The sequence below is a fragment of the Narcine bancroftii genome, chromosome 7 (assembly GCF_036971445.1).
Source record: "Narcine bancroftii isolate sNarBan1 chromosome 7, sNarBan1.hap1, whole genome shotgun sequence".
In the NCBI taxonomy this organism is placed as follows: domain Eukaryota; kingdom Metazoa; phylum Chordata; class Chondrichthyes; order Torpediniformes; family Narcinidae; genus Narcine; species Narcine bancroftii.
Window position 1 is genome coordinate 201,956,415 of NC_091475.1, and position 15,305 is coordinate 201,971,719.

At 44.4% G+C, this 15,305-nt stretch overlaps 1 protein-coding gene across 4 annotated transcripts in view; it reads right to left on the minus strand.

Moving 5' to 3' along the window:
* Positions 1–15,305, minus strand: part of dhrsx (dehydrogenase/reductase (SDR family) X-linked) — a 228,790-nt gene that overhangs the window by 92,792 nt on the left and 120,693 nt on the right. For 3 of the 4 annotated variants that reach the window (XM_069892022.1, XM_069892019.1, XM_069892018.1), the window contains one exon: positions 2,439–2,540. The exons of the other annotated variant lie outside the window; for it this stretch is intronic. In XM_069892022.1, the coding sequence (XP_069748123.1) occupies positions 2,439–2,540 (102 nt within the window). The remainder of the gene's footprint in view (positions 1–2,438; positions 2,541–15,305) is intronic. 4 annotated transcript variants of the gene reach the window in all.

Here is a 15,305-nt window from a genome sequence, read left to right on the forward strand (position 1 = left end):
CCAGTGGAAATGACTTTCCTGCTTCTATCTTATCCATTCCTTTCATTTTTTTAATGATTCTATAATATCCCCTTTCATTCTGCTGAACTCCAGTGAGTATAGTTCCAGGTGACTTCATCTCTCCTCATGGGCTAATTCAGTGGTTCTCAACATTTTTTCTTTCCACTCAAATACCACTTTAAGTAATCTCTATGCCATAAACGCTCTGTGATTACTAAGGGATTGCTTAAGGTGGTATGCGGGTGGAAAGAAAAAGTTTGAAGACCACTGTTTTGATCGTACCTATTTGACTTGTTATGTGCATGGTTTCATAACAATGACCAATGACAATTTTTCATCTGCCTGTACTAGCTGATGCCACTCAGTCTCTACAAAGCTGTGAATGGTTGCACCCTGCGCTGACCCTTAAAGTGATACTCACACTAAATGAAACAGGAGCTCATAATACTGGTAGTGCGGGCTTTCAAACTCATGCATCTACTGCCCAACCGGAGGGTGGGGAGAGTAGAGTGTGACCAAAGTGGGTTGGGTCCTTTAATACATTAGCTCCTTTCCTGAGGCAGTGAAAAGTCTAGACGGAGTCAATGAAGTGAAGGTTTGTTTGCCCGATGGCCTGGGCTGCATTCATAACCCTCTGTAAGTCTTGCTGTTTTGTTCAAAACAGATGCATCAAAACAGATACTTTTTATGGAATCCTCAAGGACCCTCACCACCCAGACCATGTTCTTTTCTAACTCTTACCATCAAGAAGCACAAAGACCACCTTTTCACCATTAGATTTCTGAACAGACAATGAATATTTGATCTAAGTTAACAGACTCTACCTCGCTTTTTCTCTTTTTTTATGCTAATTATTTATTTCTTAGATCTTGTGTTTATGGAACTGTAATTTGTCGTAATTTTGCACCTTGACCTGCATAATACTGCTGTCGCAAAACAACAAATTTGGTGACCTGTTTCTGGTTCTGAACAAAACTTTCATTGAAATTTGCAGCGCAAGAACTTTGGCAGAGGTGTCTGCAACCAGCAGGCACTGGTTTGTGAGAGGAAGACGATTAAGGAGAGACATGAAAATGAATTTTGCAACCCAGGATACGTCTGAAATTTGGAGGATTACGGTGGACCAGAAATTCTCACAATATTTAAAAAGTGTGCCGCTAAAAACCCCTGTTATCTGGAATTCAAGCAACTGGCAAGAAAAAGCCAGGGAACGTAAACAAATAGATAAATAGAAATGAAAATAAATAGGAATCAATAAAAATATAAGTTTAAAATTGTAAAAGTAAATGTTCTCTCAAGTAACACATAAACCTTTGGTGCAGATGAAAGCCAGCAGATTGCCCTGGGCATACTTTGCTCGTAGCAGCTGTTTGAATAAAGTTGCGTTTAAATAAAATGGAATCGCCCAGGATGAAGAGTTGGTTGATGCCGCTCGTCACTGGGGTGACTCTCTCAAAATGTCTCCTTATCCCTGCTTGGTCTCTATCTTTATTAGTAATTTTGAAGTATATTAGTAAGACTTTATCTATAAACTTGGGGAGGGGGGGGAGAGGTTAATTATGATGGACGCGCAGTTAGCTTAGTGGTTACCGCAATGCTGTACAGAGCCAGTGACCAGGGTTCGAATTTAAATTTAAATTTTATAAGTTACGAGGATAACCTGATTAAAGTGAACTTTACATAATTAAGGGCCACAATACTGTTTTTTTTTTCAAATTACACTACACATTTTGCCCTGTCTTTTGTCTTCCAGTGATTCTCCACCATTTTATTTCCACTCACATACCACTTTAAGTAATCCCTATGCCATCGGTGCTCTGTGATTAAGGTTTGCTTAAGGTGGGATGTGGGTGGAAAGAAAAAAGTTTGAAAACCACTGTTTTAATCATCCCTAATAGACTCATTATGTGCAGGGTTTCAGAACTCCCAAGGAAAGGGGCCAATGACAAGTTCTCTCAAGCCAAATATTTCAGTAAAAAATTGGGTCTAGAGCAGTGATTCTCCACCTTCCCTCCCCACTCACACACACCACCTTAAGCAATCGCTTACTAATCACAGAGCATCGATGGCATAGGGAGGGGTTACCTAAAGTGGGATGTGAGTGGAAAGAGAAAAGGTTGAGACCCACGGTTTAAAACTGTTTATTCTTAATGCTGGTGTATTAGTCAGGTACTGTAAGAGTGAGTCTCAAGCAATGGGAAAGCCCAATCCCAGCAGATGCCAGATACTGGAGGTTTTACTGTATTTAGGTGAGCATTTGTAATAACATTCCTTTGTTGGTTTTGGGCCTAGTACTGGAAAATAGAATTAGAAAAGAACTTCCTGGTCCAATTTTTGATCACATCCAATGCAGGTTGTTGATGTTCAAACTGGGTACAGAGAGCTGAACGACCTGCTTCCATAAAATATGAGTCTTTGGCTCTGTAAAAGCAACTCACCATTATTGACCAAAACATGAAGTGAAAGGTTTCTTGCTTTGAAATGCTTCACAAATTGCCGTATGGACTGCATTGAACCCAGTTCTAGATACATAAACTCCCCTGCAAATAAAAAGACAGAAAAAATATTACTGGTGTCATTAAAAATCTTGCTGTTAATGAGCCTCATTAGCAAATACTAAACATTCCTCCGAGCAATATACGTTCTGCAGATGCTCCAAAAGATTGAAAATGAAGCCATTAAATCTATGATTAGACAACATCTTCTTGCTTGGAGATTGGGGGAAATGTTTGCATTATCTTCTAAAATCACACAGTGATGGTTCAAAAACTAAAGCCAGGAAGTGCTGGGATAATGACGACAAATGCATATACATTTCCATTCAGGATAGATTGCAACCATAACTTTCCCCACCCCTCTATCATGACGAAGTACTGTACCATGGAGAACCATAGCAGATTCTGATAGAGCTGGAGGTATGCATATCCATCAGTGATGGCTGTACTTGTTTAAATTTAAAAAAGGAAATGTGTCACCTGATGATTCTTGATTGTTTTCTTCTTGGTTATTCCCAGAAGTTGGAAAGACAAAGCTTCGGAAAACTGTTAAAGGGGGCTCGAAACACATTGTGATCTGTTATCCTGACTTGGCAATAAATTGCCCTTCCTTCAAAGTCAAGTCAAGTGAAGTTTTACTGTCATCTGATTGTAAAAATACAACCGGATGAAACAACCAGACTGAACAAACAATACACATGCAAGAAATAAATAAATAAATGCTGCTCGTTCATATGAGTGTCTCGCAGGGTCAGTACGAGCAGTTCCTTGGGTCGTTCATTGTTCTCACTGCCCATGGGAAAAAGCTATTCCTCAGCCTGGTTCTGATCCTCCTGTATCTCTTCCCCAACGGGAGCAGCTGAAAGATGCTGTGTACAGGGTGGACGGGGTCTTCACTTATTTTGCAAGTGCTCTTCAGACAATGATACCGGGAGATTACATCGATGGGGGTGGGAGGGAGACTCCAGTGATCCTCGTTGCCACTCTTATGGTCCTGAGGATTGACCTCAGATTCATTTCTCTGCAGCAACCGTACCACACAATGATGCAGCCGGCCAGGATGCCCTTGAAGTTTGATATAACAGTGGCCAGTAGCCTTGCGCACTTCAGACTTCTCAGCAATTGCAGTCACTGTTGTGCCTTCTTGACAAGTGAGAAATGTTGACTGTCCACAATAAGTAACTCGTTAAGTGAACTCCAAGGAACTTGGAGCTCTCTACTACAGAGTTGTTGATGTGCAGTGAAGGGTGGTCATTCCTGGTCCTCCCGAAGTCCAAGATCATCTCCTTCATTTTGTCCACAGAGAGACTCAGGTTCTTAATCTCGCACCATTTCACGAGATCTTTCACCTCCTCCTGTAGTGCAACTCATCATTATTGCTGATGTGTCTGTGGTGTCACCTGCAAGCCTGATGACAATTGATTTTGGAGTTGAACATGCAGCCGTGGGTTAGCAGCATTAACAGGAGTGGACTGAGTGCACAGCCCTGAGTTGCTCAGCGTGATGTTCTGCTACCGACCCGGCAGTCTGTGGTCTTTCCATTAGGAAGTCCAGGATCCAGTCACAGAGAGTTACTCAACTCCCCTCTCTATAACAGGATCCTGGACTTCCTGAGTCCCAGCGAGGAATGGCTTAGTGACTGTATGGAGTCAGTGGACTGGGGAGGGTTCATGCACTCAGCAGCAGATTTGAATGACTATGCGACAGTTATCTATTTATCTTTTGTATTTATCGTCTCTTTTAATTTATGCAAAGTATTGTTCCCGTTCAGCTGTGGCACGTAAGAATTTTGGTGCATATGTACATTGTACAACGTGTATGACAATAAATTCACTATAGTTACTGAACTTTACTATAATTATTTATTATCTGTCAACCGTTTACATTCATTATGTCTTTCCACAGGGATAATTTAATGTATATTTTTGCAGTTTTTTTGGACAAAAAGTACCTATTTTCCTGAAGTGAATAAGAATTAATTTGTTGATAATAAACTCATGAGTATATTATCATCATTTGGTACATTGTAATCAGATGCTAACATTCACGGAGAATAAAATAAATAATTCCTTTCACCTTCCCCCCCCCTGCGGTTTTTTTCCCTGTGTCCTTAAATCCTTTTAGACTTTCTCGAGCCCACGACGAAAAGTCTCAGATCCTCTGGCCTCTCTCTGCATGACTGTACACCTTCAGGCTCAGAACCATTCTGGTAAATATCCTCTGCACCAATATCGTAGATAGTTTGTTAATGCTCTTGATAAGACGATTTAATTATGCTGACGTCAAGGGACCTTGAGCATAATATTACAATGCTGTTTCTGTACTTTCAATATAACACTTCACCCGAATGTCTCTTTGCTGATATTTTTTTCAAAGCTGAGCACTGAATTTAGTGTGTCTCCTCAGCGCGCTTCAATATTGAAATGAATTCCCACAATGCTCAGGCTAATTGTTACCAATACATCAAAGGGACACAGTGCCAAGTATAGTAATCATTGAAGTGACACATACCATTTGCTTGTATTGCATTTTAGCAGGGATGCCAGGCAGACTTCTGAAACACTTGCACCTCTAATAGCTTAACCAATCTGAAATGCTAAGAAAGGATGCATTGTAAAGAGAATGAGGAAATCTTCGAATTGATGTTTCTTTGAGTTAACAGAATAGAAATGTGCAAAATAGAAGCTTTGATGAATGCAAGGTAAAAGGATAACTGACTCATGAAATTACACTAGTGCCCCTTATCTGAAATGCATAGCACCAGAGGGTGGTGGTACACCATTGGCCTACTGCAGGGGGCAACCTCTGTACCTGCAGAAGAGCATGGGGACAAGACAACACCTGGCCGGCTGTCAATCAGCTGACCTGAATAGACCAAGCCCCAACCGGTCAGGAGTCAATCACCCTCCAGGATATAAGCCTGAGTTGGCCCTTTGAAGGCATTCTCAGAGTTTACAGCAGCTCTCCTCACAGCTGGCTCTGTAAAAGATAATATTGAATAAAACCTATTGAACAGACTTGAGGTTTTGTGTGTTTGCTTCTGTCCGATAGCGCACCACACAGAGTGCTTCAGATTTTGGATTTTTTTTCAGATTTTGGAACACCATTTAAAAAATGCACTCATTCACATTACAATACAAATATTTACATATGAACAAATTAACTGAAGTAGTCATATATTGAAAATTCTACACTCAATAATGCACTATTTACTTCCTCTACATCCCATTCTCCGATCAGCATTTCTGAACTCTATTACATAGTACCTATGGGACCACGGATGAAAAAAGTTTCATTTTGGATTTTTGGTATTCGGATCTTTCTTTGGCTTGGCTTCGCGGACGAAGATTTATGGAGGGGGTAAAAGTCCACGTCAGCTGCAGGCTCGTTTGTGGCTGACAAGTCCGATGCGGGACAGGCAGACACGGTTGCAGCGGCTGCGGGGGAAAATTGGTTGGTTGGGGTTGGGTGTTGGGTTTTTCCTCCTTTGCCTTTTGTCAGTGAGGTGGGCTCTGCGGTCTTCTTCAAAGGAGGTTGCTGCCCGCCAAACTGTGAGGCGCCAAGATGCACGGTTTGAGGCGATATCAGCCCACTGGCGGTGGTCAATGTGGCAGGCACCAAGAGATTTCTTTAGGCAGTCCTTGTACCTTTTCTTTGGTGCACCTCTGTCATGGTGGCCAGTGTAGAGCTCGCCATATAACACGATCTTGGGAAGGCGACGGTCCTCCATTCTGGAGACGTGACCCACCCAGCGCAGCTGGATCTTCAGCAGCGTGGACTCGATGCTGTCGACCTCTGCCATCTCGAGTACTTCGACGTTAGGGATGAAAGCGCTCCAATGGATGTTGAGGATGGAGCGGAGACAACGCTGGTGGAAGCGTTCTAGGAGCCGTAGGTGATGCCGGTAGAGGACCCATGATTCGGAGCCGAACAGGAGTGTGGGTATGACAACGGCTCTGTATACGCTTATCTTTGTGAGGTTTTTCAGTAGGTTGTTTTTCCAGACTCTTTTGTGTAGTCTTCCAAAGGCGCTATTTGCCTTGGCGAGTCTGTTGTCTATCTCATTGTCGATCCTTGCATCTGATGAAATGGTGCAGCCGAGATAGGTAAACTGGTTGACCGTTTTGAGTTTTGTGTGCCCGATGGAGATGTGGGGGGGCTGGTAGTCATGGTGGGGAGCTGGCTGATGGAGGACCTCAGTTTTCTTCAGGCTGACTTCCAGGCCAAACACTTTGGCAGTTTCCGCAAAGCAGGACGTCAAGCGCTGAAGAGCTGGCTCTGAATGGGCAACTAAAGCGGCATCGTCTGCAAAGAGTAGTTCATGGACAAGTTTCTCTTGTGTGTTGGTGTGAGCTTGCAGGCGCCTCAGATTGAAGAGACTGCCATCCGTGCGGTACCGGATGTAAACAGCGTCTTCATTGTTGGGGTCTGTTATGGCTTGGTTCAGCATCATGCTGAAGAAGATTGAAAAGAGGGTTGGTGCGAGAACACAGCCTTGCTTCACGCCATTGTTAATGGAGAAGGGTTCAGAGAGCTCATTGCTGTATCTGACCCGACCTTGTTGGTTTTCGTGCAGTTGGCTAATCATGAGAGTGCAAAAGCTTTATGTTCCTGTTAGGTTAAAAGGAGGGGCAAAAGGTTTGAGAGAGCCGTGGTTTTCAAGGAATATTGGAAACTTGGTTCGAAGAAAAAGGGAGGCGTACATTAGATATAAGAAGCATGGAGTTAAGGAGATGTTTGAAAGATACATTGAATGTAAGAGGAATATTAAGAGAGGAATTAGGAAAGCTAAAAGAAGGTATGAGAAAACTATGGCAAGCAGGGTGAAAACTAATCCAAAAGAGTTCTACAAATATGTTAATGGTAAGAGGAAAGCTAGAGACAAAATTGGTCCCTTAGAAAATCAGAGTGGAAAACTGTGTGTGGAACCTAGAGAAATGGGGGAGATATTGAACAGTTTCTTTTCTTCAGTATTCACTAAGGAGAAGGATATTGGGAGATGTGGGATAAAAAAAAGCAAATTGGGTAAATATGGGAAATATAGAGATTACAAAAGGTGTAGTTTTAAGGCTTTTGAAGAATATAAAGGTGGATAAGTCTCCGGGACCAGATGGGATCTTCCCCAGGACATTGAGAGAAGTGAAGGAGGAAATAGCAGAGGCTCTGGCGGTAATTTTTCAAATGTCATTAGATATGGGGATAGTGCCGGAGGATTGGCGCATTGCGCATGTGGTTCCGTTATTTAAAAAGGGTTCAAGGAGGAAGCCTGGCAACTATCGGCCTGTAAGTTTGACGTCTGTGGTAGGTAAATTAATGGAGAAAATTCTTAGAGATAGTACTTATAAACATCTGGATAGACAGGGTCTGATCAGGAGCACTCAACATGGATTTGTGGGAGGAAGGTCATGTTTGACCAATCTGATTGAATTTTTTGAAGAGGTGACTAGGAATGTGGATGAGGGTAGCGCAGTGGATGTTGTCTATATGGACTTCAGTAAGGCCTTCGATAAGGTACCACATGGAAGGTTAGTTAGGAAGGTGCAGTCTTTAGGTATAAATTTTGAGATAGTCAAATGGATTGAACATTGGCTGAAAGGGAGAGGCCAGAGAGTGGTAGTGGATAATTGTCTGTCAGGTTGGAGGCCGGTGACCAGTGGTGTGCCTCAAGGATCTGTATTGGGCCCATTGTTGTTCGTTATATACATTAATGATCTAGATGATGGGGTGGTGAATTGGATTAGTAAATATGCAGACGATACTAAGATAGGTGGAATAGTGGATAATGAAGAAGGTTTTCAAGGATTGCAGAGGGATTTGGGCTGCTTAGAAAAGTGGGCTGAAAAATGGCAGATGGAATTTAATGCTGATAAGTGTGAGGTGCTTCATTTTGGTAAGAAGAATCAGAATAGGACATACGTGGTAAATGGGAGAGCATTGATGAATACAGAAGAGCAGAAAGATTTAGGAGTGACGGTACATCATTCCCTGAAGGTAGAAACTCATGTGAATAGGGTGGTGAAGAAGGCTTTTAGTATGCTGGCCTTTATCAATCATTGCATGGAATATAGGAGTTGGGAGGTGATGTTGAGATTGTATAAGACGTTGGTGCGGCCTAATTTGGAGTTCTGTGTGCAGTTCTGGTTGCCTAATTATAGGAAGGATATAAACAGAGTGGAGAGAGTGCAGAGAAGGTTTACCAGAATGTTGCCTGGGTTTAAGCATCTGGAGTATGGGGAGAGATTGGACAGATTGGGTCTTTATTCTTTGGAGCGTAGAAGGTTGAGAGGGGATTTGATAGAAGTATTTAAGATTATGAAAGGGATAGACAGAATGGATGTGGATAGACTATTTCCGTTAAGAGGAGGAAAGTTTAAAACAAGAGGACATGAGTTAAATTAAGGGGCAGAGGTTTAGAGGTAACATGAGGGGGAACTTCTTTACTCAGAGAGTGGTAGCTGTGTGGAATGATCTTCCGGGAGAAATAGTGGCGGCGGAGTCAATTGTATTATTTAAGAAAAGGTTGGACAGGTATATGGATGAGAAGAAGATGGAGGGTTATGGGCATTGTGCAGGGAGGTGGGATTAGAAAGGGGTGTTTGGTTCGGTGCAGACTAGAAGGGCCTAATGGCCTGTTTCCGTGCTGTAATTGTTATGTTATGTTATGTTATGTTGAGGAACTTTGGGGGACATCCGATGCACTCTAGTATTTGCCAAAGCCCTTTCCTGCTCACGGTGTCGAAGGCTTTGGTGAGGTCAACAAAGGTGATGTAGAGTCCTTTGTTTTGTTCTCTGCACTTTTCTTGGAGCTGTCTGAGGGCAAAGACCATGTCAGTAGTTCCTCTGTTTGCGCGAAAGCCACACTGTGATTCTGGGAGAATATTCTCGGCGACACTAGGTATTATTCTATTCAGGAGAATCCTAGCGAAGATTTTGCCTGCAATGGAGAGCAGCATGATTCCCCTATAGTTTGAGCAGTCTGATTTCTCGCCTTTGTTTTTGTACAGGGTGATGATGGTGGCATCACGAAGGTCCTGAGGCAGTTTTCCTTGGTCCCAACAAAGCTTGAAAAACTCATGCAGTTTGGCATGCAGAGTTTTGCCGCTAGCCTTCCAGACCTCTGGGGGGGATTCCATCCATACCTGCTGCTTTGCCACTTTTCAGTTGTTCGATTGCCTTATATGTCTCATCCTGGGTGAGGACCTCATCCAGCTCTAGCCTTAGGGGCTGTTGAGGGAGCTGGAGCAGGGCGGAATCTTGGACTGAGCGGTTGGCACTGAAAAGAGATTGGAAGTGTTCTGACCATCGGTTGAGGATGGAGATCTTGTCGCTGAGGAGGACTTTGCCGTCTGAGCTGCGCAGCGGGCTTTGGACTTGAGGTGAGGGGCCGTAAACAGCCTTTAGAGCCTCGTAGAAACCCCTGAAGTCGCCAATGTCCGCGCTGAGCTGGGTTCGTTTGGCGAGGCTAGTCCACCACTCATTTTGGATCTCCCGGAGTTTGCGCTGAAGATGGCTGCATGCGCGACGGAAGGCTTGTTTCTTCTCTGGACAGGACGGCTTTGTAAGGTGAGCCTGGTGGGCAGCTCGCTTCTTTGCCAGCAGCTCCTGGATTTCCTGGCTGTTTTCGGATAAGGGATACTCAACCTGTAGTGTGTTTTAGACATTTCCATCCCAATCAGATATGAGAGCAAGATATGAAAAAAGGCATTTAGACAGGTAGGGAATTGAGGGAATATAGACCATGAGCAGGCAGATGTGGGATCAGTTTAATTTGGCAGCATGGTCGGCACAGACGTGGGCCAAAGGTCCTCTTCTTATGCTGTACTCTCCCATGCACTAAGTAATGCTGGCCCTGGAGCTGAGAGTTTAAGGTTAAGATTTAAAGAATGATGATTGGTACATGAAGGAAAATGATTTTACTTTATGACAGAATAAATTTGTTTTTCACTTATCAGATACTATTTTTAGCCATGTAAATAACAGAAATGTAATATTACACAAAATTGTCATTAGTCTACCATAAGGCAGATATGTGCCGCTTTCAGGTGGCCAGAATACCCCAAGGTAAAGCAGTCTAAAATACCCAAATGCGGCTGTTGGGAGGCCACCTGAAAGCGGAGAACCCTGACCCGAGGAGTACTCCTCGGGTAGGTGTATTCTCCGCTTCCGAGCGCTCCCCCTAGGATCTGAAAGTGGGCAGGACTACGGCCACAGTTGACAGGAGCCGATGTTTGCTCCGCGGCACCTCTCCCCACTGCGGACCTTTCAGATGCCAGAACAGCACCTTCAGTGCTCCCACCTGAATGTCACTTTGCACGCATCCGCAGCCGGTTCTGGAGCCGCATTCTCCCAGCTATTCCACCTGAAAGCAGCTAAAGATTCACCGATGAGGAAGCCTTCAGCAGCCCTTCTTGCCCTCAGAATCCTCTCAAATCCTGGATCTGATACCTTGCTTTCGTGAGCCAGTCTCCAGCAGCCCGCAGCCCGATTGTGAGTCCTTTGACCACAAGTTGCCAGCAGGCTGCAGACAGTGTGGGCTCCTCGCCCACAAGATGCCAACAGCTTGCCGCCCAAGTGTGTCCTTCAGCCACAGACACTCTCCCTGGTCTGCCACCGTGGTCACTGTCTTTATGGTCTTCTCCTCTGCTTCTCCTTTTCAACAGGGTGTGTTCACCCCATTACTGGTCCCCTTGTATTCACTATGTTGCAACATTTTTTAAGCATTTCAAATTCAGGAGAATGCATTACAATTAAATATCCAAATCCCTTAATATGTCCCCACAGTAAAATATTGGCTTTGATCGTAAATGCTGCCATGTGTAAGAATTTGAAAAAGTATAACAGCAGTTTTAATTAAAACCTGAAGAACATGGGACACATTAGAAGAAAGGCATGATATAATTGAATATTATTGTGAATGTATTATAATTGTCTCCAATAAAAATAAACACTCCCATTTATTAAAAAAACAACTTCACATCCTTCTTAGGATATCCCAAGATTTCATGTAAGGTACAGCTAAAGTGAAGGCAGCAGACATTCTCTGGTTTCCATTAAAACTACCCCACCCCTTCTTCCCCCTGATGCCTTTCCCCCAGCCCTGTCTCTCTCTCTCTTCCCTTCCCCCCCCCCCTCCTTTCACAGAGCCTGAACCAATTCTCACCTTTCCTCTTATCATATCCAATTACACACCCTTTTCTTGGTCTGGACTCCTCCCCCTCCCAGTCTTCAGCCTTTATTCTAACACCTTCCTGTTCTTTGCTTACACCTTGAAGAAGGGCTCAGGTCAGGCCCATTATGTTGGGAATCTATCTTTACCTCGTACGGACGCTGCAAGACCGGCTCAGTTCCTCCAGCATCTCTGTGCGTTTTCACAAAATAGTGACAAGGGATATTTACATCCAACCGAGCTGTCAGAAAACATCATTCGGAAGATGGCTTCTCGAACCAGACACTTCACTGTGGTGCTAGAATGCAAGCTTCATACCTGTTGATGTCCCTGTCCAAATACCTCTTTGCTTTCGTATCTGTTTCTATCAACCACCCTGTTCCAGGCACTCATCACTCTGTCCGTCCATCTTCTTTAAACTTACCCCTTCTCACCTTAAACCTATGTTCTCATGTATTTGACGCAGCCTGAGAAAAAGACTGACTCTAGGCACAATTTATACCTCCCATGATTTTATATATTTCCATCAGGTCACCCCTCAGCAATGGTTTTGGTGAATGTTTCTGCCCTGAAATATTGGCCGTTCTATTTCTCCCATGGATGCTTCTCCACCCGCTGAGTTACTCCAGCAGATTTGTCTGTTGATTTCATACAGACTATTGTCTTGTTGGCTTGGTTCAGCATCATGCTGAAGAAGATTGAAAAGAGGGTTGGTGCGAGAACACAGCCTTGCTTCACGCCATTGTTAATGGAGAAGGGTTCAGAGAGCTCATTGCTGTATCTGACCCGACCTTGTTGGTTTTCGTGCAGTTGGATAATCATGTTGAGGAACTTTGGGGGACATCCGATGCGCTCTAGTATTTGCCAAAGCCCTTTCCTGCTCACGGTGTCGAAGGCTTTGGTGAGGTCAACAAAGGTGATGTAGAGTCCTTTGTTTTGTTCTCTGCACTTTTCTTGGAGCTGTCTGAGGGCAAAGACCTCACGGATGGCAGTCTCTTCAATCTGAGGCGCCTGCAAGCTCACACCAAGACACAAGAGAAACTTGTCCGTGAACTACTCTTTGCAGATGATGCCGCTTTAGTTGCCCATTCAGAGCCAGCTCTTCAGCGCTTGACGTCCTGCTTTGCGGAAACTGCCAAAATGCTTGGCCTGGAAGTCAGCCTGAAGAAAACTGAGGTCCTCCATCAGCCAGCTCCCCACCATGACTACCAGCCCCCCCACATCTCCATCGGGCACACAAAACTCAAAACGGTCAACCAGTTTACCTATCTCGGCTGCACCATTTCATCAGATGCAAGGATCGACAATGAGATAGACAACAGACTCGCCAAGGCAAATAGCGCCTTTGGAAGACTACACAAAAGAGTCTGGAAAAACAACCAACTGAAAAACCTCACAAAGATAAGCGTATACAGAGCCGTTGTCATACCCACACTCCTGTTCGGCTCCGAATCATGGGTCCTCTACCGGCACCACCTACGGCTCCTAGAACGCTTCCACCAGCGTTGTCTCCGCTCCATCCTCAACATCCATTGGAGCGCTCACACCCCTAACGTCGAGGTACTCGAGATGGCAGAGGTCGACAGCATCGAGTCCACGCTGCTGAAGATCCAGCTGCGCTGGATGGGTCACGTCTCCAGAATGGAGGACCATCGCCTTCCCAAGATCGTATTATATGGCGAGCTCTCCACTGGCCACCGTGACAGAGGTGCACCAAAGAAAAGGTACAAGGACTGCCTAAAGAAATCTCTTGGTGCCTGCCACATTGACCACCGCCAGTGGGCTGATAACGCCTCAAACCGTGCATCTTGGCGCCTCACAGTTTGGCGGGCAGCAGCCTCCTTTGAAGAAGACCGCAGAGCCCACCTCACTGACAAAAGGCAAAGGAGGAAAAACCCAACACCCAACCCCAACCAACCAATTTTCCCTTGCAACCGCTGCAATCGTGTCTGCCTGTCCCGCATCGGACTGGTCAGCCACAAACGAGCCTGCAGCTGACGTGGACTTTTTACCCCCTCCATAAATCTTCGTCCGCGAAGCCAAGCCAAAGAAAGAAAGATTGTCTTGTTGGACTATAACCATCAAATGCAGTAAAACTCCTGTTATCCAAATTCAGGAAAATGGCAGCCTCAAGCAATCACAGAAAATAAATAGGCAAAAAAATACGGAAATTTAAAATCGGCGCACCTCACCGTTAGCTTGCCAATCACTCAGCACGCACTTTCAGGCAACCGGAAAATTCACTTATCTGGCATCTACCAGTCTCTAAAGGTGCCAGATGCCAGGAGATTTACTGTAGTATGTTTGGCATAAAGAATTGCTCCCAAGGTGCATTGCAGGAATGTTATCAAACAAGAAAAATAATGCTAAGAAAAACAAAGAGGCATGAGGTTAAATAATGAACAGCTTCCTCAAAGAGGGCAGTTCGGAGAGATAACTAAAAGTGACAGGGGTTGAGAGGCAGGGAAATTAAAGGAGTGAATTCAAAAGCTGAGCGCCTTGATAGCAGAAGGTAAAACCGTGCTGAAGTGAATAAAATCAGGGGTAAGCAGAAGTTGCAGAGAAGGGTGATAGGGCTGGAATAAATTATAGAGCCAGAAAACAGGGAGACCAAGTAAGAATCTGGATAGAGTGTGAAAATGTTAAGATCAAGGTGTTGTTTAAGTGGAAGCCAAAGCATGTTGGCAAGCATGGTGCTGGTGGGTGGGTGAATTAGACGATGCAAATTAGGACACAGGCAGCAGGATTACAGATAACTACAGATTTACAGAGAGGAGAACAACGGAAGCCAGATGGCAGTGCATTGAAACACTTAAGCTAAAAGTCCAAAAGGCAGCTAAATCAGTCAGGAGTTAGAACTGGCGGGTCTGTCTATTGAAGTGGGAAAATTCTTGCTTTGGAACAAGTGCAGCAAATCCCAAACATGAAGGATTGTTCTGCAAAAAGAATTAGAGGAAAGCAGACTTGTACTCACAGTGAGACCCGCTGGATTCTAAAAGGAATTTACAATCAAACAAAATGCTCTTATAAACCCTATTTCTTTAACAATATTTATTTATATATATGTGTGTGTGTGTGTGTGTGTGTGTGTGTGTGTGTGTGTGTGTGTGTGTGTGTGTGTGTGTGTGTGTGTGTGTGTGTGTGTGTGTGTGTCTGCATGTTTTTTTGCACTAAGGGCTGGAGTACGCTGTTCTGTTGGCTTGAACTTGTACAATCGGATGATAATAAACTTGAACTTGAACAAGGCAGTTGTGGAAAAGCCATATCCTCATGCAAAGGTGGGCAGACGTGGAGGGCATAATCTCAAGATGATTTGAGGCATATGTTTCATGTGAGAGGGGTAGAAGGGAGCTGAGAGATAATTGTATTCACTCAGTAAATGGTCCACGTCTGGAATGAGCTGCCGGTGGAAACTGTAGAAGAGAGCACAAACCATGTTGACAAATTTGTGGATAGGAGGAGCTAAGAGGAACAGACCAAATACATGGCAATGGTATTCACCCAGAATGTCAAACTGCTCGTCGGAGACCAGTTGCCCAAGGCCTCAGGCGCTGAATGCTCCCTGATCATGTCAGAGGTTTGGATCCGAAGCTCAGGTTGTCGAACCGCAGTCTGTGCGGCTGTGGGAGCACTGGAGGCTCAGT